The following is a 25,133-nucleotide window of genomic DNA, read 5'->3' on the forward strand; positions in this document are numbered from 1 at the left end:
ATTATCAAGTATTTGCAGAATATTTCATATTATCCTCTTCCATTGTGCAAGTTATTTCATTACAAGTGGTATTAGAGCATGATCTTGGCATTGTAGAGGCAATACTTTTTCTCAATATTGGAGGCAATTTTAGGAAAAGCATAACTTTCAGATTTTAGCAAATTTTTTAAAACATTTTTAAAAGGGTTTTTGAAGACCATTTTAAAGAAGCTACAGTCCAGATTTCAGAGGAATTGGAGCAGATTTGAGCAAATTATTGCATAATTACGATTTCTACACAATTTATTGAGATCTATGTATCTCTCACATCTTGCCGAAGTGGAGTATAACTTGTATTGGGTTTTTGAATGCATAGTGGAGAGCTTACATTCCAACAACTTGGAGAAATTGAAGCAAAGATGAGCGATTTATTTAAAAATTAGGAAAATTCGCTCTCAAGGCAGCAAATTTGCTAATTTTTTAGATTTTTTTTTTGGGTAAGTGGTGTCTTGGCCCTAGTAAGTTATAGTAAAAATTTCAGAGAATTTACATATTATTTGTGTGATTTATTTCAAAAATATTGGTTTCCATCATGACGGGCCTTGCAACAAGAGGCAAAAAGAATCTTGTCACACTTGGGAAATCCTTTGATATGGATTGGGAAACAATAGAGGATAGTAATCCCAATGAGAAAATAAGTAAGTCCAAGGAGGAGGTTAAGAGGGATGTGTGACCTATGAGGAGTATACGAAGCATGTTAAGCGACTATATAAATGAAACAAGGAAGGAGTTCTCAAGCAACCAAGGTGAAACCTTCAAGTCGGCTAATAATGTCACAAATTTTAATACTCCTATGGGATCTAGGAATTTTTTTCCAAAGGTGGATATGCACAAGTTTGATGGTAAGGATCCTCTAACATGGATAAACTAGATGGAGAATTTTTTTGAAATAGATCAAATCCCATATGGACAAAAGGTCATGATGGCTTCCCTATATCTAGAACCAGATTAATTCATTTGGTATCGTTGGCTTTGTACTCATTGGAGGAAAAAGGGTCTCACCGTATCATGGTCAATTTTTACAAAAGAACTCCAAGCACAATATAACAATAGTGTGACAGATAACTTCTTTAGCCAGCTTGCTAAACTTCAACAAACAAGATCAATTAAGGATTATATTCAAATATTTCCAAAATCTATCCTTAAGAGTGTTTACAATTACAGAGGAAAACTTGGATGATTTATTCTTGGGTGGTCTTAAGGATCACATTCAACATGAGGTACACATGTTTAGTCCTAGCTCAGTAAGTGAGTCTTTTACATCGGCACGCAAGGTAGAGGAGAATTATTTGATTCCTAGAAAGCAAGGGGCTAATGTGACAAGAGAGAAAGGATATTCAACACATTCTCTTCCTCTCGGTTCACTCCACAATAAATTGAGGAGAAAAGAGCAAAAGGGTTGTGTTTCAATTGTGATAGCAAATACAGTCAAGGACATAAATGTAGTGAAAAAAAATTGATCTATATTGAAGGTCCAAGTGAGGAACAAGAGGAGGAGCCCATATTAGAGTTGGATAGGGAGGCAATTGAGGAATCGCATGATTCTCAATCAATCATTTCTTGTCATGCACTTTTAGGTTTTAATGCACCACAAACTCTCAAGGTAGTGGGTTTCTTAAGGAAGCAAAAAGTAATAGTGTTGATTGACTCAAGTAGTACTCATAATTTCACTCATAATTTCATCAACAAAATGTTGACAACTCTTCTAAATTGTTTTATACATCTAGCCCCAAAGTTTTAGGTTTTGATTGTAGATGGGGGTACAATTAGTTGTTTGGGGAAGTGTCATAGCATTAAATTATCCATGGGAGATTATGAACTTGATGCCCCAATGTGTGCAATATCCATGGGTGCAACAAATATTGTTTTGGAAGTACAATGGCTTACTAAATTAGGAACAATTGAGATGAACTTCCAAGAACTATTCATGAGATTTCAATAAGAAGGAAAGCTAGTGGACCTAAGGGGGTTGAAGGCAAAATCTCCACAGATGGTAAGCTCTTATCAAATGCAAAAGTTGTTTAAGAAATGAGTGGATGGATTTGTGGCCCAACATTGTTCATTAGAAGTCTCTCAATCTAATGCTCTTACTCAGCGAAATTTACAAGCAATAATTGATTGCCACTCAATGATTCTTGGAGATATGTCTAAAGGACTTCCTCCTAAGAGGGATCATGACCATGCCATACAATTAGTTCCAGGGAGCCAACCACCGAACATTAGGCCTTATAGTTACCCACATATGAAAAAGTGCGTTAGAAAAAATTGTTGAGGAAATGCTAGAGGTAGGGATCATCAAGCATAGCCAAAGTGCCTACTCCTCGCTTGTGGCGATGGTGCACAAGAAGGATGAAACTTGGTGCATGTGTCCAAGATTATAGAGTGCTTAACAAGTACACACCATTAAGGATAAGTTTCCTATTCCAGCCATTGATAATTTGCTAGATGAATTAAATGGAGCTATGTATTTTACCAAGTTAGATCTTAGATCTAGTTATCACTAAATTTGGATTAAGGAGGAAGATATTTGTAAGAGAACATTTTGAACTTATGAGGGTTATTGTGAATTTTTGGTGATGCCATTCGGTCTTACCAATGCACCATCTACATTCCAAAGTTTGATGAATTCCATTTTTAAGAAGTTCTTCAGCAAGTTTGTGTTAGCGTTCTTTGATGATATATTGATTTATAGCAAGACTTGGTAAGTACATTTGCAACATGTAGATCAAGCATTACAAATACTCGAAGATCATCATTTCTATGCTAAGCCATCCAAGTGTGCTTTTGGTCTTAAGGAGGTGGAGTATTTGGGGGACATAGTTTCACATGGAGGAGTAAAGGTGGACCCTAACAAATTTAAGGCTATCATGGAATGGCCTATTCCAAAGACCATTAAGAAGTTGAGGGGTTTCTTGGGATTGACAGGGTACTATAGAAGATTTGTGAAGAATTATGGTCGTATAGCAGCACCCCTTACCACTCTATTGAAGAAGGATTCTTTTCATTGGAATGAATCTGCTAATATAGCATTTGAGCAATTGAAGGAGGCTATGTGTACAACTCCAGTGCTTGACACTTCGGACTTCACCAAGGAATTCATTGTGGAATGTGATGCTTCTGGAAATGGGATAGGAACAATTCTCATGCAAGAAGGTCGACCAATTGCTTTTGAGAGTTGTCAATTAAAGGGTAAAAATCAGCTCAAACCTATTTATGAGAAGGAAATGCTAGCAATCCTTCACACAGTTAAACGATGGAGGCCTTATTTAATGGGTTGACACTTCAAGGTTAAGACAAATCATGATAGCCTAAAATATTTTTCTGAACAAAGACTATCCTCTGCAGAGCAACAAAAATGGGTCACTAAGATGTTCGGATATGACTTTGAGATTGTATATAAGAAAGGGAAGGAAAATATTGTGGTCGATGCAATTTTAGGAAGGATGAAAAAGATGAAGCCCTATCGTGTGCCCTTTCAAAGTTGGAAGGAGTGAGAACTTCGCTTGCAAAAGATTCAAACTATACTAAATGGATGTCAAATCTGCATTTCTGAATGGAATTTTAGAGGCAGAAGTCTACATTGAACATCCTGAAGGATTTGCTGATCCTAACAAGAGCAATATGGTATGTAAGTTACACAAAGCTTTATTTGGTTTGAAGAAAGGCCCCAGAGCATGATATGAAAGGTTACACAATTATTTGGTGAAAATTTGTTTTGCAAGAACTAATGACAATAACAATCAATACCTAAAAAGTGAATCTAAAATTAAGATATTGCTAGCAGAAATTTTTGTTGATAATATCATATTTGGAGGAAAAGATTCATTGTGCAAGTCTTTTGCTAATGAAATGAAGGAGTTCAAGATGTCAATGTTTGGAGAGATCAAATTCTTTATTGGATTGCAAGTTTATCAGATGAATAAAAGCATTTACATTACATAATCAAAGTCTGTCAAGGAGATATTGAAGACTTTTGGTATGGAATATTCAAGACCAATTGGAACACCTATTGTTATTGGTCATAAACTTTCAAAGAATGATGGTTCTACTGAGGTAAATCAAATATTATATAGGTCAATGATTGGAAAACTACAATATATTGTACATAGAAGACCTGATATTACATTATTCATTGTATTATTGCAAGATTTTTTGCTAATCCTAGAGAAAATCACATAATGGCAGTGAAAAGGATTCTGCGATATCTGAAAGGAACAAAAGACTATGGATTATGGTACAAGAAAAATGGCATACATGAGCAGAGGTTTAGATTTTTCGATGGGTTTTAACTCTGTAGCCAATTGAAAGCTTTGGAACACCATGATATTTGTAGAATATAGGACTTGAACTCATGATTCTTGTTGGAGGTGAAGAATTAGGATTTGATGATGCCACCATATCAAACTTGAGGTCCTTCCATTCCATTTGAAGGGGATTTAAGTCAAACAATGTTGCCAAGGTAGTTAAACCACAAAACCCTTACAATCCTCTTTTCTTAGTATGGTACTATACAGGAAGAGTCAAGACCTATTGGGTAGTGATGAGGGTTGGAGCTTTAGGAATTATGATATTGCAAATTTATGAGCAAAAGAATTTCTTGGTGTACCCATAATTTTTTATTTATTAAATCTATGTATAACCTACCAAATTTTAAAAATTTATGTTGCCTCTCTCCAAGCGCTTAGAAATTGCATGCCTGACATAGTGGCATAAATTTTGGCAAATGGATCCTGATTCATGATGTTCTCATAGATTTCAAGGTTGAAGAAACCTCCAAATTTATGAGTAGGATGGTTATGTGTTGGGACCAAGACTAATAGAAGTTTGAACAAACCATTTTGTTCAAAAGTTTTGGTGAAGGAAAGGTAAGAAATGCTCTAGACACATTTTTGAAGCCAAAGTAGAGTGGCAAAATGATGTTGCAACAAGTAATCTCATCCAACAATTAAATAGTTATTCTAGTAGTTTAGATAAGTTTTGTTTGAAGGGGGATATTCTTTGGTATAAAGAGTGCTTGTATTTTTGCAAGAATTCCACTCTTAAACACAAGATTCCGCGAGTTGGTATAAAGGTACATGAGTCCGCAGTTGGTGGTCATTTAGAATTTTTGAAGACATATTATCAGGTCAAGCAAGATTTTTTTAGGGAAGGGCTAAAAGGTGATTTTCAAAAATTTGTGGCTGAATGTTTGGTTTGTCAAAGAAATAAGGAGGAGACAATTAAGCCACTAGGTCTCTTGCAGCTCTTATCTATTCCTAGCTGGTGTTGGGAAGAGGTATCCATGGACTTCATCACATGGCTTCCCAAATCTAAAGGTCATAATGTCATCATGGTAGTAGTTGATGGCCTCACCAAATATGCACATTTCATTGCATTATCACGTCCTTTTACAACAAGTACAGTGGCAAAACTTTTCTTGGAGAAATCCAAAAGCTACATGGTACACCTAAGGTTATTGTCAGTTATCCTGATCCTATCTTTACTAGTCACTTTTGGAAAGATTTATTCTCATGTATGGGTACTCAATTGGCTCATAGTTCTTCATACCATCCTCAATCAGATGGGCATACTGAGGTTATTAATAAATGTTTGGAAGGATACCTACGTTTTTTCACTTCAGAGAAACAATCTCAATGGGTAGATTGGCTACCACTTAGAATGGTGGTACAACACTTATTTTCATAGCTCATAAAGAAAGTGTCCATTTTCGGTACTTCATGGATATCATCCTCCTTCCATCACATCATCTTTAAGGTGTCACCAAGAGTTCAGATAGTAGAGGACCACTTGCTTCATCAACTATAGGTACTTTCTGGACTCGAGAAGCATTTAACTATGGCACAAAATCGAATGAAACAAGTATTAGAATAATCTTTAATGCTCACTCTTGTAGCTTATTGTAAATATTAGAATGTTTCTAATATTAGGTGTAGTCTAGAATAGAATGTTTCTATTCTATTCGATTCTCCTTTTGTATATATTGATCGTTTTGATCTCTGTTTAATATCAAGTATTCTGTCATTTACGTTTGTAACATGGTATCAGAGCCAGTACATTATTTCGAAAACTTATAATTTCTTTTGAAATTATTAGTGCATAAATTTTTGGAAATTATTTTGTGCATTTCTTGGTGCTCGTTCTGAGAAACCCGCCTAGGGTTTTCGGTCTATAGGAAAAATCCTAAATTGAGGTCTGTTGGCAAATCCCAAATTCAGGTTTGTCTACAAATCATCTCTCAAAATCGCGCCTGTTTTTTCTTGGGGGCCCTTGTGAGGTAAGAAAACAGATTTCAGAGCACTTGTTCTGCGTCACTGGAACGGTAGCCTTAGCTGCGACCTCCATTTCTAGTTCTGTTCCTCTGCGACTCTGGCCAAAGATCCTTTTTTCCAACTCCCGACTGATTAAAAAAAAAAGAAAAAAAAGAAATTGTGTCTTTAAGCCTGCACTTGCACGGTTCGCATTTGACAACATCTACCATTGTTTGGAGGTCATAGACTCTTTTTTATGCAACGTCTCAGTCTCTAATCATGCGCTAGGAAGCAGAATCTGCCGTTTTTTAAAGCAATTCGCCATTTTTCTGCAAATATCGACCTCCATAGCTGCCGACTAGGGTTTTCTTCGAAACCCTAGTTTTTGACCTCAAATTTTTTTTGATCACATATTCTTGGTGGGTTTTTTGAGATCTCAAATGGGTCTTAATCATATTTTTGTGGGTGCCTCGTTTTTTGTGCTTCGATTTTCGAGCCAGCGGATCCAAATTTTGACAACATTTTATTTTTGGGTTTTTCAAGGTCTTTTTTGGGTGCTCCAATTTTTCTGGGTCTTTCATTTTCTCACCTCGAAGTTTGTGCCATTTGAGCATCTGTATCAGCAACATCAAAAGTCAGACTCAATTAAACAGCAAGCCTATGCTGCCCAACACTCAGAGCAGAAAGAATCTATCTACCATGCCTTTATGGGCAGCATACTTGCAAATCATGTGAAATCTTCTGCCTGGTACATCGATTTTGGTGCCTCTCGACATTTCACTCATAGGTGTGATTGGTTTGTTGAATTCACTCCCTATTCTGACTCAGTAATCTTTGGAGGCGGCGAAGAATACAATATTATCGGCAAGGGAAATATTCAGATTTAGTCTAGAGGAAGAAAACTCATGTTCCTCAATGTATGTTATGTTCTTGGCATGAAACATAATCTTCTGTCTGTTAGTCAGATTATGAAGCACTCTCCTTAGTTGGATGTCGTTTTCAGTGGAAATAAGTGTTCAATTATTGATCGTGCTTCTTGCACTACCCTTGTTGTCGGTCTTGAAGATCATGATATTTATAGGCTTGAAGATTTAGGCGATTCCCTTGAGCATGCTTTCATTGCCGAATCATCCGCTCTCAGCAATCTCTAGCATCAGCGATATGGTCATTTGAACATTCAGTATCTAGCACAACTTGCTCGAGATAATTTAGTCCATGGCCTACCTAATATTCAGACCCAAAATCATCGCGTTTGCGGAGCTTGTCAAGCAGGGAAGCAACATAGGACACCATTTAAGAATGGTGAATCATGGCAGGCATCTAGAGTGCTCTAGCTAGTCCACATTGATTTATGTGGTCCTATGAATACTCCTTCTATTACTAGGAACATGTATTTTTTACTCTTTGTGGATGATTTCAGTCTCAAAATGTGGGTATATTTTCTGAAGCAAAAATCAGATGCGTTTCCTATATTTCAGCAGTTTAAAGCTCTAGTAGAAAAAGAGTCTGGTTCCTCCATCTGTACTCTTAGAACCGATAATGGGGGAGAATTTTGTTCTTCTTCTTTCTCTGCCTTTTGTACTACTCATGGCATTAGATGTCAGTTCACCACACCTCACACCCCTTAGCAAAATGGTGTTGTAGAGCGTCAAAACCGTACCATCACAGAAATGGCTAGGGCTATGCTAGAACATAGAAATGTTCTCAGAAAATATTGGGCAAAAGCAGTATCCATAGCTGTCTACCTCCTTAACCGGTCACCCACCCTTGTAGTTAATCATAAGACTTCTGAGGAAGCTTGGTCTGGTCGCAAACCTAGGATCAACCATTTGAAAGTTTTTGGCTCTCTAGCATATGTATGGATCCTTGATGCCAAACGCACTAAGTTGGATTCCAAAAGCCAAAAATTTATGTTTACAAGATACAATCATACACATAAGGCCTGTAGATTGATTGATGTAAATACTGATCGTTTAATCTTCAGTCGTGACGTTGTGTTTGACGAGGAACTCGGACCATTTCCGCTCTCTGACTACACACCGCATTTCAAGATTCAGTCTTCAGCAATCTTTGACTTGGGTTCTTCTATTTTATATGAGTCATCTGATGCTACTAATACACCACCTCAGCCACTTCCAGATAATACTGCTCCTGCTCCTCCTCATCCAGCTATTCCGACTGCATCTGATATTGACTCCTCGACTCTTTGGCCAAAATGGTGGGCTCAAACGATTAGTGATCTTCGTCCTAATGAACTCATTGAGGGTAGAACCTCCAGAAATAAGAGCATTCAGCACAACACAGTTAATATAGCTCTTATGGCCAACATCCACAGTATCCTTGAGCCCCAGACATATGCAGAGGAATTCCAGAATGGGAACAAGCAATGGATGCTGAGCTTCAGAGTCTTCAAAAGAACCACACCTGGGTTCTTTCAGATCTCCCTCCTGGGAAGAAATCCATTAGCTGTAAACGGGTCTATAAGTCAAGTACCATGCAAATGGTACCTTGGACAAATACAAAGCCAGACTTGTTGCTCGAGGATTCACCCAGCGCGAAGGCATTGACTATGAGGAGATATTTGCTCCGACAGCCAAGATGAGCACTATTCGCGTTCTTCCTGCCATTGCAGCTTAGTATGGTTGGAAAGTTCATCAGATGGATGTGAAGAGTGCCTTTCTCAATGGTGAATTACAGGAAGAAGTCTACATGACACAGCCCCCAAGTTTTAAGGTTGCCGGTTCAGAACCAAAAGTATGTAGCCTCCAAAAGGCCATCTATGGTCTTAAATAGGCTCCTAGGGCTTGGTACATAAAGATTGATCAGTACTTGGTTAATCAGGGATTTCAGCGCAGCCCATCAGATAGTAATCTGTATATTAAACACTCTGGTAATGATATTCTTTTGCTTGTTGTCTATGTGGATGATTTGATCATTACTGGGAGTTCAGAACATTTAATTTCAGATATCAAACAGGATCTATGCAGAACTTTTGATATGACCGATCTTGGATTGCTTCATTATTGTTTAGGTATTGAGGTTTGGCAGACTGACAACAGTATTTTTTTGTCTCAGTCCAAGTATGCCAGAAATTTGCTTGACAGGTTTCGAATGTAGGATTGCAAACTTGCCTCCACTCTTGTGGAGACTGGTCTGAAATTGTCCGCACAATTTGCTTCTCCTCCTGTAGATGAAACACTCTTCAGGTAGCTAGTAGGTAGTCTCATTTACCTCACTACTACTAGACTTGATCTTAGTTTTGCAGTCAACTACATCTCACGGTTTATGACGAACCGCAAGACTAATCATTGGATTGCAGCGAAATGTGTGTTACGCTATGTACATGGTACTCCAGATTATGGTCTTCTTTACACAAGGAGTACTACTCCTCAGCTCAGTGGATTCACCGATTCTGATTGGGCCGGCTCAGTTGATGACAGGAAATCTACATCTGGTTTTGTGTTCAGTATCGGATCTGTAGCAGTTACTTGGACCAGTAAGAAGCAACAGGCACATGCACTCTCCTCTACAGAAGCATAATATAGAGGAGCTGTCAAGGCGGCTTGTGAAGCAGTTTGGCTCTGTCAGATGCTTGCAGATATGCATATTTCTCAAGCAGGTCCAACTTCTTTGTTTACAGACAATCAGGTAGTACTCAAACTTGCCAAAAACCCAGTGTTTCATGAACGAACCAAGCACATCGAGCTTCATTGCCATTATATTCGACAGTTAGTAGAAGATGGATCTATTTAGTTACTCTATGTCCCTACCTCAGAACAACCAACAGATATTTTCACAAAACCCCTTGGTCTTGACAAGTTTGTTAAATTCAGGGGATCTATTGGTGTAGTAAATAGATTGAGCATTAAGGGGGGGTATTAGAATAATCTTTAATGCTCACTCTTGTAGCTTATTGTAAATATTAGAATGTTTCTAATATTTAGGTGTAGTCTAGAATAGAATGTTTCTATTCTATTCGATTCTCCTTTTGTATATATTGATCATTTTGATCTCTGTTTAATATCAAGTATTCTGCCATTTACGTTTGTAACAACAAGAAGCGAACCAACATCATAATGAAATAAATTTTAAAGTTGGGGATTAGGTCTTCTTGAGATTGCAACCCTATAAACAAATCTCAACGAAGCAACAAAAAAAGAATAATAAGTTGTCTCGAAGATATTATGGACCATTCCAAATCATGCAAAAGATTGGTAGTTTTACCTACAAGCTAGAGTTGCCACCAACAACAAAGATACATCTAGTTTTTCATGTTTCTTGTTTGAAGAAGGTAATTGGGCAGAATATTCCTACTCAAATAGCACTTCCAGAGCTTGATGAAGAAGGAAGAATAATTTTGGAACGAGAGTGCATTCTTCAAACAGGCACAAAGAAGTTGAGGAGTAGAACCCTCACCTAGTATCTCATCCAATAGAAGAATTTACTAGTTGAAGAGGCCACATGGGAGGATGAGGAGTTCATTCAAAAAAATCCACACTCGGTTACCATTGAGGACAATGCTTCTTGGAAGAGAGGGGGCATGCTACGCCCTTAATATTGGTGTACATAGGGTTATGAATAGTCGGCTTGTGGCTATCTTAACCCTTAATTAAGTCATGTTATCGTTATTATAGTATTATTTAGGTAGGTCGACCTAGGTGTTATATAGGGGTGTGTTTATTCATCCTAAGCATAATTAGGTATATATAGGAGGATGCGAGTCTTATTTTAGGATCATATTGTGAAGTGTGTTCTAATTGGAGATATTTGGAGGTTGCAACCTCAAAGTGGCCTATTATTCTCAATTATTATCAAGTATTTGCAAAATATTTCATATTGTTCTCTTTTATTGTGCAAGTTATTTCATTACAACTATGAAGAACAATCAGCTAGGGTGGGTCTTCCATTGCTGAAACTGGTACACTAATCATAGTTTGAAGACTCACAAAACTTGCGACAGACTCGCCATGGACTTGCAAGCCTCGTGGCTTGCTGAGTTGACTCACTACATACTTGTGACCCAAGTCTTGGGGAGTCTAAAAAAAAGACTACAACTATGAAGAACAATCAGCTAGGGTGGGTCTTCCATCGCTGAAACTAGTACACTAATCATAGTTTGAAGACTCACAAAACTCGTGACAGACTCGCCATGGACTTCAAAGCCTCGTGGCTTGCTGAGTTGACTCACTACATACTTGCGACCCAAGTCTTGGGGAGTCTATAAAAAAGATTCATGAGTTTTTGTGAAGGATGGACTCTCCACTTTGCTTCAAAATGGCAAATAGAATTAACATGTTTTTTTTGGTTTTTTTCACCTGTCTTCTTTGTCACTAAGAAGGCCAGATGCGTATGTAGTCACAAAAATGACACTCAACATGTAGTTAAATGTGGTATTGAAGGTCCTAGTTTTATCTAGGTAGCAACCCAAGATCTTTTAATGTGTATGTAGTCACAAAAATGGCATGCAACATGGAGTTCAATGTGGTTTTGAAGGTACTAATTTTATTTGGGCGGCAACCCAAGATTTTGTAAGGGTCACTGCCCCCATATCCCTTGTGCATTGCCCTTGGACACCATTAGGGGCATTGCCCCAAGATTTGCGATAACGGTGTTGCCATCAAACCCTCATTTCATTTTTGAAGTACACAACTTTGAGTTTGCATAGTATGAGTCATTGTTTACACTCTTGCCATTAGAATTAAAATCTTTTTTTTGTTTTTTCCACCCATTTTCTGTCACTAAGAAGGCCATATGTGTATTTAGTCACAAAAATGATGTTCAACATGGAGTTCAATGTGGTTTTGAAGGTCCTACTTTGGTCTAGGCAGCAACCCAAGATCTCGTAAGGGTGGCTGCCCCCAATCCCCATGTGCATTGCCTCTTGACGCCATTAGGGACATTGCCCCAAGATGCGTGCCAAGGGTGTTGCTCCCAAGCCCTCATTTGGTTTTTGAAGTACACAACTTTGAGTTTGCATAGTATGAGTCATTGCTTACACTCTTGCCATTAACCTTTATTCATGAACAAATACAGATATTACTCTTGTATTTGGTATGCATTGCTATCTTTATTATTATTCCATGTATGTAATCTATCAAATGTAGTTGTAAATAGTTGAGGCTTTTTGTGGTATTGGAATTATGGCTCTTACATTTTCTAGGTGCATAAGTTTCTTTTTTGATTTTTTGTAAAATTGTGGTGTCATCTTTGTTGGGTCCTATATGAGTTTTTTGGTCGAGCCAAGTTTGCAAACAATGCAATGAGGGATATTGTCCTCAACCAGTGCGAGATTACAATCCGACATCATAACAATATGCCAACTATAATAACCCTAAATAAGAGCTCCACATGAGTGTAAATAATAAGATACAGAGAAGTTGGGTCAACCAACTTCTAATTTGAATTCATTTCTCTTTTTGCCAAATTCAAATGAAATGTAATTTAGCCACTGGAGGATTGACCCATTTCAAATCCCTTATGAGGACGCTGTGATTGTATATCATTTATTGATTTCGATGATCATGATCTCTTTAATCGGTAGATATTTATATCCACACCAATAGTCAAGACATAGGCGAACATGTCTATTCATCCATGAAGAGACGCGATATAATAATTAACAATTCACTAAAGGACCTAATCCTTAAGTGGTAGTGATTAGTTAATAAACAAATCCTAATATGATCTCCAATCTATATAAGGTAATTGATGATTTGCTCGATCAATACATGATCAATATTATAGCAAAAATGTAATGCTCGATCCAAGAGAAATATAATTTGATTGCTCAGATTATAATACTTAGTCTGATAATGATAAAATCAGATTACCACAAGGATGATCTCTGTGGTATAAATTTAATGTCTATGCATATATGTGTGATGCATGTAAACTAGTTTACCATGTGAATTGGTATGCATACATGCACCCACATGTGCATACAATTGCCATGCTAGTATATCCTTGAGTTCTGACCAACACTATCATATCTTAACACTCCCTCTTAGCTAGGGAAGATAACTCAGTATGAACTAGTTTAGATATCACCTAACACATGATATCAAGTATACAAAACATCAAGTCACATGACATTCATATATTCTAGTTATGGTATGTGCACTGATATCACGTTGCATGATGTCAACCATAACCTATCATGGCATGTCCACGAATATTATGTCACATAATATCCACCATGATTATCTCATTTAGAACATAGTGATACACAACCGACATGAAGTCAACATGATATCTATCAATAAGTTGAAGAGATATTAACTATCAAGCCATTTCAATGAATATCAAGTTAGCATGATATTTGTCATGATAGTGAACATTGTAAAGTCATCACCTTACAATGTTGAATATAAGTATACATTATCAAAAAGATCGTCACCTTTTAGCAATGTTCACAGGAGGCCCATAAAGTTATGGAGTCACACACATGAAAATAATTTTTTTTTTTTTACGCAGAGTTACCATTGATTCTCTCATGTGGTGTTGTCATGTCATCATGACATCTATCATGAACCACATCAGTGGGTGGATCTAGTATGCTTCAATCCATAGGGTGGAAATAATGACTTTCTCCTCAAATTTCTCTCTCAAACAAAAGAATATACAAGTATACATTGTCAGAAAGATTGTCACCTTTTAGTAGTGTACACCGGAGGCCCATAAAGTCATGGAGTCACACACATGACAATAATTTTTTTTTACACAGAGTTACCATGGATCCTCTCATGTGGTGTTGTCATGTCATCACACTCATGACATCCATGAACTACATCAGAGGGTGGATCCAGTATGGCTCAATCCATAGGGTGGAAATAATGACTCTCCTCAAATTTCTCTCAAACAAAAGAATATGCAAGGATACAAGTAGGTCACTAATGCTGAAGTTCCTTTTCAGCTAAGGCTTAGAACTTCTCATTAGTAAGAGGTTTGGCGAGAATGCCAACCATCTGTTCTTCAATGATAATGTCCCTCAACTGAAAGTTAGAGAGACCATCTCAACATGGTCTACTCCTTGTAAATCAATATCATTGGATGTCAACAGATATAGATCCTTAGGTTGCTTCCTCTCTTTGTCCAAGGTTGTCACTAATGAACTATCAGGCCTCCCTCTTGATACTTATCATCTCAATGATCAAGGTTATTTGCTTCAAGAGCCTCACTTTATCCAACGCGATCATTTGTTTAACTAATGTTTTCTAGATCAAAACTTTTTTGGAGATTTTATCATAAGATTGAGTTCTGCACAATATTTGGTAGCATATGTAAAATACCATTTTTTTTTCTGTATAAACACCTCCAGAGACGAAGGAAACGATTAAGGCAAACAGCTCTTTATAGTTTGTATACAAATAAGAGAGAGACTATAATGAGTAGATAAATGATACAAGTTGCTTCAATGCATTAGAAAATGCCTCCATTTAAGCATTGGTCAAGCAATGGGAATGGAACATTGGTATTATTCCCCCCCGCAATGTAATATTCTCATCCAGTTGTTCTGCATACAAATTATGCAATTGATCTTGCACTTCATATGTCCTTTGTGCAATTTCAAAGCATATATCTCCAAAAACACACAAAACAATTGTTTCCACAAAGACAGACCTTTAGCCAAAGCATGACTGGCTTCTACTTGTAACCTTTTTTCTATATAGTTTGAGCAAAATAGAAAACATGCCCATACTGCCATGACGTTTTCATTTCACTATATACATCTCTACCCATGCGTGCTTATTTGGGAGCTTTGATCTTTTCATAGACTTGGAAGATGATTGCAAGTACAAGGATGATACCAACAAGGCCATGGTACTATGCCCATACACATGCTATTTGCTAACTTGGGAAAATTTATTTCAACCTTTCTCAAAATTTATGGCTCAAACTGGTGCAAACCTTCATTTCGTAGAACTTCAATAAAGTCCATCCTTAGACAATTCATTATTGCACACCAGAGATATATTCTTCACTATAATATGCACATTACATATACCTTTATTGGGATACGAACGTGAATCTTTATTAATTATTAACATTGTGTATAAAATCTTTCTACCTGCAAGCTACATTTAATTGAATCTCAATAGCCTCTCTCACCAAATCTATTTAGTGCTGCATATTCTGCAGCCATCATTGCAGCCATGGTCTCCGTGAGCCCATGTTTCATTAAGGCATTTGTGTAAAATCCCAGATCCTGCAAGTGGTATCCTGATTTCCAGTGGCAAAATGCTGACCATCTCTATGCCATGCAGATGCAGAGGAATAATCCAAGTGCCCTCTAAAAGCAGCAACCACCTGTTCAGCGTTTAAAAACTAACTTGAATACCTTCATATTTTTGAGCACGTCAAATATCCAGTTGATAGATGACCATTGATATCATATGGGTTTGGTGCGCTCATCCCTGTCCACTTGGCAGTATTTTCGTGGCTGTACCTTCTTGGTGAGAATGAGTATTGCATTTGGTCCCCTCGGTATACTTTACTCCACATCATCGTGGGTTGACCAAAGATGTTGCCTTTTTCTTTATGTGTTTTCTGTCTTCCTCTCTGCTTACGTAGCATTCATATTATGCAGAGAATATTTCTCTCTTGTAATCTCGTTCTTCATTCTGTTTGACATCAGACGTGGTGGAATCCACATTGGATGGATTGGACGTTGTCATTTCATTAGCTCTTGAAACTTGTTGGGTTTCCATTTATTATCTCAGATTATGAATTGTCAAGTATCCCTGTTCAGAAAGACCTTTCTCTACTTTCATGATCAGTGCACCCTTACGTAGCCTTTAATTTCAATATCTTAGTTTACTGCTTCAGACCTTCATCAATGAACTTGTGAATCTCAGTTTACTATTCATACTTGACATCTGTCAATTGATAGTCAATACCTTGAGAATGAATAGTCTTTTGCTTCCCACAATTAATTCACATTTTAATCGACCATCATAATCCCAAATTCTAATTGTTGCATAAATGAATTTATTGAATAGATGATATTTCTGTCGTTTACTTCGCACTCTTGAAATAAGATAAATTTATTTGGCTCTTTGCCACACCAGTGCATTCACCTTCATGACTTGGTCAAGACGATGTAGTCACCACAAGTACGCCTGTGGGTATTCAATGGTAAGCTACTACAGGAACAATTTTCATATGAATGATGAGTGTCTGCAGTGAGATCACTTCGTACAGGGAGCTTCTGAGAGTTGGTATGACAGCAGCAAAACTGAGTTCTGGAAAAGGAAGCTGTCAGATTTGTTGAAATTTTGGATGAATCCAGCCACTTTCTTGTGCTAGGCCAGACCATTCACCTTCGTCCACACAAGGTGGAATGACTTTGCCTACTTTACCCACTTAGGGCATCTGCAATGTGTGGCAGATGGGAGAAATCATATCTGCATTTAGTCATGTCTTGCTTTAATGTGGTTGGGAATATATACATTGTGGCTTTCATCGCATGAATTCAGGTATAGAAGATCAGTATAGACATTATTTCTTGTATAATCTTTTATCCCAAGAGTTTGAATCTTCTCTGATACCATGTGATTGTAAATCAAACTTGTTATCACAGACAGTCATGGTAATCACTCTATTTCAGATTTTATAGACACTAATTCACCATGTGCTTTCTTGCAGGTAATAATCCATATATGATGAATACAAACTTATTCAATTCTTAAAAACTAAATACAAAGTCTGAATATAATTGTACTGCACTCCCAATCTGAAGAGATGTATATCATTTATTGATTTCGATAATCACAATCTCTTGAATCGGTAGATATTTATATCCACACCAATAGTCAAGACATAGGCGGACATGTCTATTCATCCATGAAGAGACACGATTTTATAATTATCAATCCACTAAAGGACCCGATCCTTGATTGGTAGTGATTAGTTAATAACCGAATCATAATATGATCTCCAATCTATATAAGGTAATTGATGATTTGCTCGATCAATACATGATCGATAATATAGTAATAATATAATGCTTGATCCTAGAGATATATAATCTGATCGCTCAGATTTTTATACTCAGTCTGATAATGATAAAATCAGATTACTACAAGCATGATCTATGCAGTATAAATTTAATGTCTGTGCATATGTGTGTGATGCATGTAAACGAGTTCACCATGTGGAGTGGTATACATACATGCACCCACATGTGCATGCAATTGCCATGCTAGTATATCCTTGAGTTCTGCCTAACACTATCATATCTTAACACTCCCTGTTAGCTAGGGAAGATAACTAAGTATGAACTAGTTTAGATATCACCTAGCATGTGATATCAAGGAGTATACAAAACATCAAGTCACATGACATTCTTATATTCTAGTTATGGTATGTGCACTGATGTCATGTCGCGTGATGTCTACCATAACCTATCATGGCATGTCCATGGATATTACATCACATAATATCCACCATGATTATCTCATTATGAACATATCGATACTCTCCCTTAATGGTCAAACCAACCTCAAAACAAAAATTTGCAATAGTCGTCTTTCTTTGCTTCTAGGTGTTGTAGTTCTTTCTGTCGAATTGTTGACTGGCTTCCAAGAGAAGATTGGTGAGAGATGCCATGACACATTTTTCAATGCAAAAAATGTGAGTATTTGAAAATGCATGAAGTTCGAGGCAGATTAATTGAAGACCTAGAAAAATGAATAGACACGCATAAGAGAGCTTGAAAAGCCTTCAAAGAATTTGCTGGCTGGAAAATTGACACACTGAAAACAATGCACCTAGACCCAACTTAGTTGGCTTATGAAAAACCCACAAAGAATCTGCAAATAAAACAAATTTTTGACTTGAAATGAAGGGTGAATATCGTAGCCGAAATGTTTAGAAACCTTAGGTGGCCATGGACAAATGAAGCTGTTTGTAACAAGAAAAAGGGCCAAAATGATGGTCGAAAACCCCTGTTACCAGCAGAATAAGGGAGCTGGGTTTACCCTAGACACTGAAAATATCAGAATGTGTATCTTTGAGCAAAGGAGCATCTGTGAGTGAGCGACTCAATTAATAGGACCTGAGTTGTAGAAAAAAACTGAGAGTTGCAGTGAAGATGCCAAGAAATTGTGCATGCAAACAAATTTATGAACACACCCGGGTAAAAAGATTTTGGAAATCTTAAGAGTTAAAATTTCATGAACAAAAAAAAATTTCAAAACCTATTTTGGAAAATAATTCCAGAAATTTCAATAATGAAGCAATTATTTTTCGGAAAAAATAGCTTTGATACCATATTATGGTAAAATAATGTACGTGTTATTAAATAAAGATTATGAATGATCTATATATATAAATATACACAATAATGTTCCTATAACAAACAAAGAGAGGAAATAGAAACATTTTGAAGAGAGAAACAAAAAGAGAAAATATCCATATTGAACAAAGAGAGAATATTGAAACATAGAAGAGGAGTGACCATTAGAAATAGAAATCAATCTACGGAAGAGAGAGAAAGAAAAATAGAGAGATTTAACTCTAATAACCCCTGGAAAGTTCCCTTGGATAAATAATAGAGGCTCATAAAAATTAAATAAATTTCCTTCACTTGGGCATCCCTTTAAGATGACAAGATGCCACTCTTTTAAAAAAGAATGTGTTGTTAGGTGAAGGGAGGGATATTTGTAAAAGCACTTTATAAGATTTGGAGAATGAAATAAAGTAAAACTCTTGTAAATACAATTGAAACATGTTAACTGAAATCACATCCCTTTGATATGCTAAGATGCCACTCTTTTAAAATAATGTGTTCTTAGGCCAAGGGAGGGATATTTTTAAAATCACTTTATGAGACTTAGTGAATGAAATAAAGAGAACTCCTGTAAAAACAATAGAAACTCAACAAGTCCGACTGAAATCCATTGCACTGAACTAAGGAAGGATTTGGGACCAAGGCCAAGAGCTGAAAATCGCTCTTACTAAAAAATAGTAGTTTGCCAAAAATAGTATTTCCGAAAACACTGAAAATCACTGATAGAGTTCACCTCAAGACATTGATTTTCCTAAATATAACTGCTCCATTTGAAAAGGTTAATTTCTAAAGTTCAAAAACAATATATTTGATTATTTATTATTTTTATTAATAATGATAAAAATAATAAAATATGAAATAATTATTTACAACTTTCAAAGGCTAATTGATTATGCAAATGAAAGCATTGTTATATGATTTGGAAATTCATTTTAGGAGTTCTCTCAAATTTGTTTTGGGGAATGGATACCTGGGATATACTGTTTTTGGCAGTGAAAGATCTATTCTATGTGGTCCTGGAAGAATCATCTCAGATTCTTCAGATGAACTTTAATGGAGTTTATGAATATCAATGGACATTAAATACTATGTTGCAAAGGTTCTTATTTTATTAGAATTCCAAAAAAGAAAATTTAAGTTGGGAAGGACTCATTAATATTGTCAGGCAAAGAAGCATTAATGGTGAATTTACAATTTTCTTGTTGTCTGTTTGAAATGTTCAACTCTCTTTGTGAATGATTCTGGATATATTTAGTAAGCAAGACTATAGTTGAAATTAAATTTCATTGGGGGAGCTTAATATTATTTCTGGGCAATATATTCTGGATCCTATAATTCCTGATAGCTAAAGTTGTTCTATTGTAATAAAGGTGGGACCTGATTTATTATTGGGTATTAAGATTTTCAAATGTTTAACATTTGCGCTGGAGCCATTATTTTTGGTACACATGTTATGGAAAAATATTTATAAGGCCACATATTACATATTTCTGGAAAGCTGTTGCATTTGTGAAGGAATTACTACTGGAAAATTATTAATGTAAGCCATGGCTAGTTTGAAAGTTGGAAGTAAATTATGCTTCGAACTACTAGCTCCAGTTGCATGGTAATCTTAATAAATTCGAGTGTAGGCTATGGTATTGGCTGAATACTTATATGGATAGATATAAGTGCCCGCATTAAATATTCAGGTCATCACCGAGCTAATACTGATGCAAGGGACATTAATCTGAGAAATAGCCGTGATAAATAATTGCCACACAGGATAATATTGTACTGTCTCTGAAGCTGGGCATTGGATACAGGCTGTAAAGATATCAGAACTTTACCATCAATGGTTTCTGAAGATTAGAATTGCACATATGCTATAACAGGTTGAAAAGCCAGGTATCATTTGCAGTAGCAGATTCTAAAGGCAGAGTTATTTAAATTGAGCATAGCAGTCGTACAGTGTTAGTATTGTGGGGAAGCCTGGAGGTGTGTAAATCTTCATTCATAGTTCAGAGAGCAGATGTGAGTTATGTGTGATGAGTTGCTTAGTGATCAGGACCAGTATCAGTAATTGCACAAGGTGTTGCTTAGATTGCTGCCATTCAAGTATGCATTGAATCCATCCAGCTGTTAATCTATTCCTATGGGGGTTGTCTTTTGCTATAGTTTGAAACTTCCATTGTAATCTTTTCCCTGTATCTGCTACTGTTTTCTGTGACTATAAATGGTGAGTGTTTATTGGAAATCATTATCAAATGGTCCTTTCTCTGTTATTTATTTATTTATAAATATGTCAACATTGAATTTCTAGACATTGGGATATTTCTAAAACAACTGAAACCATAAATGACATACTAGCAAACTGTTTGTCAAAACTCCTCCAAGGAAATTGCAATTTATATAGTTTGCAGCAGAATTGTGTTAGGTTAAGTCAGGGATATTGCAACCAAATCCACTTTGCCTAGGCTAACCTAAGAATAGGCTAATTAAAAGCTTAAATTGAGTTACGTGAAAGAAAAGGACATTACAGACAAGGCTGGAAATAGGCTTGAAAGGAGCTATGAAAGTAAGCAAGGCCCCCAAAAGAGAGTGAATTTGTGAAGGGTTACAATTTTCAACAATGCAGTTTCACTTGTTAAAGTTTGGTAGCTACAGGAAATATCTGTGTACCTTTGATTGCATCTGGATTATAGTTGAGATATTTGCTGCGTAATTCTCTGTTGTGTCATTATGATCAGGCTGCAAAGAGTCTTCATTTATGAACGATCTTTCATTTGTAGAGCCACACCTTTCGAAGATCATGAAGAGTCTTCAGCATTGTTAATGAAGAGACTGCACGTTGACATTTTAGAGCGAAGACAATGAAAGGTCAAGACACCGAAGGGGTCTTCACTTTGTAATGGCAAGATAATGAAGGGTCAAGGCAATTTTATATATTCTTCAGGACGAATTTATCTGTGATTGATATAGGTATCTCGTGTTGAATATTACTTTAGTCTGGTACTTGCCTTTGGTTATATTATATTTCAGACTTCTGCTTATTCACAATAAAGTGATTTTATTGTGTGGCAGGTTTTTTCTCCTTAAAGTTGGAGGGCTTTCCTAGGATAAATTGCTGTCTTAGTGTTCATTATTTTGTTTTTGCTGTTTATGTCATGTCTGGTCCAAACATTAGCAATTTAAAATGAGATCTGAAAGTAAAGCAAAGGGCCAAAACAAGGGGTGTGAAATTGTAAAGGTTTACAATTTACAACACTGCAGTTTCAATATTGTTGTAATCGACAAAGATAGATTTCCTACCCAACACAATCTATCCATGCAAGTTGTCCAAGATAGTAAACATGCCTGCACAATCTACTTCAACTTATGCCCTTGGTTGACTGGAATCACATTTCTGTCTTGCAAGGGTTGAGAACTATTTGTGGAAAAAGTTATCTGATCTCTCTTCAATGCAGTGGAACTAGAGTACTAGTTGGACATTCTATCCTTACATTTTTAATCCAATGGAAAATTGTAAAAAGATTTTGTGCACATCTCTTGATTAGAAATCTCATCATATAATTCTTATGTACTATCTGAAAAGATGAATTTAGATAAGATTTACTGTTGGGGTACAATTGGAAACTTCAAGTGGCCATTATGTTGAAATGCTATTTAAGGAATTTTGTTAAAATGCTTACGAGTATGGAATGCTTTTTGTTTTTCCTTTATCCTTTTATAGATTTAGTGGATGGACAACATGTTAAGTAGTCGAATAACCTCATTGTTTGGTTTTTCAGGAGGGCAGTATTGCTGTGTTGGTTGGTACTGTAACTGATGATAGAAGACTTTATGAGCTACCAGCATTGAAGGTTGCAGCTCTTCGATTCACAGAAACAGCAAGGGCTAGAATTTTGAAAGCAGGAGGGGAATGCTTGACTTTTGATCAACTTGCTTTGCTTGCACCACTGGGACAGAACACGGTACTAAAGTAGAGCATAGCTCTGTCAATGCATTTTGATTAATGAACATTGAATATGGATTGTTTTTTAGGAATCTATCATTAATGTGGTCATTGTCTTTAATAAGATTGTTATTTGTTTAGTAGCAATAATTGAATTTTTAATGTTGTCAGGTCCTTTTGCGTGGACCCAAGAGTCACCGTGAGGCTGTGAAGCATTTTGGGAAGGCACCTGGTGTCCCACACAGTCACACCAAGCCTTTTGTCCGCTCTAAAGGAAGGAAATTTGAGAAAGCTCGTGGAAGGAGAAAGAGCCGTGGGTACAAGGTTTAAATCATTTAATAGGTAATTTCCATTCTGATCTACTTAAGAAGTATTAAGCAAAGGTAAGTTTTCACTCATTAGTTCATACTAACCTCAATTTGTCTGTTGCAGGTTTTTTGTGGCAATTTTATTAAATTACGGAGATGTAGGCTTACTACTCCTTATGTGGTAATTATAAGAGCAGTAACGGTATATGATTGCTTCGATAACTTTAAAGGTTAATTTTAGCTGAGTAAAAGAACTTTGTTGGCAAGTTTTTGGCATTTTAATGCTTCTGTTGTGTCAAGAATTGAATTCTTGCAACCTTTGGTACAGTTTTGTCAAATTTATATTGTAGCTCTTTAAAAATTTTACGGTATTCTGAAACCTATGTTTTTAGAATGAATTTTAAAATGTGATTCCTTTTGGCTTCAAGATTTTGTTTGTAGTGGTGCCTATAGAAATTAATTGTACTAGGTCCCTTTGAGACTTTCTAAGCAAATGCAGTCTTTTGACATGGCTCAAGGTTCTTTTGGCACAGTTTTGTCAAATTCATATTGTATCCCTTTAGTGGTCACGGTATTCTGAAAACTATGTTTTTAGAATGGATTCTAAAATGTGATTCCTTTTGGCTCCAAGGTTTTGCTCTTAGTGGTGCGTAGAGAATTTAATAATACTGGGTCCCTTTGAAACTCTATAAGCAAATGCAGTCTTTTGACATAGCTAAAGGTTCTTGTTGCAATGTTAGATTGTGCTGTATCTAAAATTTTAGCATTTAACTTTGGTATTGTTAAGCTTACGTTTACGTCCCAATGATTGGATATCCATTGTGATTAGTGGAAGGATTTCTCAATGTCTTGAAAAATTAGAGTAGAGGTAGTATTGGCCATGACAGAGTAGTTTTGGTTGTCTTGGTAATTAGAATATGAGAGAAGCTTTTGTTGTACAAGGCATTGATGACTTGTCACAACACCTATGTTTCTATCTACCCTAGGATAATAATAACTAGGTTTTTTGGCTCAGCACGTGCTAGGATCTATACAAAAACCTGATAGACAGACAAGTCAACAGTACCTACTGTTCAGTTAGTGCTGTTGTTTATTGTAATACATTAAAAGTCATTACTTCAGTTTTCTTGGTTGACAATGTAAGATACAGTAGCTGATGTCTCTTGGTGTTTGCATGGAGCATATACACAAATAGTTCTATATTCAGGCAATTCACTTACTGTTGGTGTTTCTGTTATTTGGGGCTTTTACCAAATGAGGCTGTATATTGCTACAAAGTGAGGGAGGATAGTGGTGTTGTATAACATTTTGGATACTGTAAGCTTCTTTACCTCAACCAATTTGTCAATATTATGTATTCTTGCTTGATGATTAGACAAGTTTCCAAGTTATTGTTGGCCATTTTTGCCTCCCATTCAGCCCATTATTGATATTCGATCGGAGAGACGTTCAATGGGCTAGGTTCTTTGTAGAGGATTAACATCGCTAAGGTTGGCGGCTAACATTTTTTTTTGGCTCGGTGTCTTCATTGACCGAGTTGGCTCGGTTTGTTCTTGGTTAGGTTGACTCGTGCTATGAGAGAATGACTTGTGTTTTCACGAGCTATCTACCCATCTTCCTGAAAGTGCGAGATGCTTCTACGTGTAACCATTCCAGCATTTCCTCATGCTGTAGTGCTTCCTCAAGGCTCTGGACCCGGAATTGTGCCACACGATAGAGGGTCCCATCTTTGGTGCTTAGGTTAACCCAATATGCACATGCACAGATCCACGACGGAGACTCGATGAAAGATTAAAAGATTGCCGTCCATTTTGTCAAACGAAAAAACATATGATGCTGCCATGCGTTGCCATTCCAACGTTTCCTTATGTTGCATTGTTCCTTAAACGCTCTGAAGCCCAAAATCGCATCATGCTGCCATGCGTTGCCTTTTCGACGTTTCCTCACTCCGCAGTGCTTCCGCAAGGCTCTGAGACTCAGAATTGAGCCACATGGCGGAGGTCCCCACCTTTTGTGCTATTCGCTTCCTTCGTTGGGAGGAGTCTCCTCACTTCATCTTAGCCGTCCGTTGGAATAAAGCTCATGTACATTGACGATTGCGTTGTAATCTCTTGTTGGGGAGATTCTCGCTGCATCTGGGCCTTCCATTTTGAAGGGAAGATCTTCATCAACGACCAACGTTCATTTTTTGGGAATACCAGATCCCCCCCACGGTCAACCCTGCTTTTGCTAGCGGATAACACGTCTTGTTATCTTGCCCCGCGATTTTTTCTGCCACGACATGCCATCAGGGCCAATTCTTCAATTTTGAGCGA

General features: G+C 36.8%; 1 protein-coding gene across 1 annotated transcript in view; it reads left to right on the top strand.

Annotated features, from left to right (window-relative positions):
* Nucleotides 1–23,245, top strand: part of LOC149545175 (large ribosomal subunit protein eL18x) — a 40,583-nt gene extending 17,338 nt beyond the window's left edge. The window contains exons 4-6 of the mRNA XM_089790552.1: nt 22,347–22,529; nt 22,682–22,852; nt 22,943–23,245. Of these exons, the coding sequence (XP_089646678.1) occupies nt 22,347–22,529; nt 22,682–22,840 (342 nt within the window). The 3' untranslated portion in view covers nt 22,841–22,852; nt 22,943–23,245. The remainder of the gene's footprint in view (nt 1–22,346; nt 22,530–22,681; nt 22,853–22,942) is intronic.
* Nucleotides 23,246–25,133: the final 1,888 nt, after the last annotated feature.

Source organism: Cupressus sempervirens, chromosome 7 (assembly GCF_028749045.1).
Source record: "Cupressus sempervirens isolate cs-2001-9-10 chromosome 7, ASM2874904v1, whole genome shotgun sequence".
NCBI classification, from domain to species: Eukaryota; Viridiplantae; Streptophyta; class Pinopsida; order Cupressales; family Cupressaceae; genus Cupressus; species Cupressus sempervirens.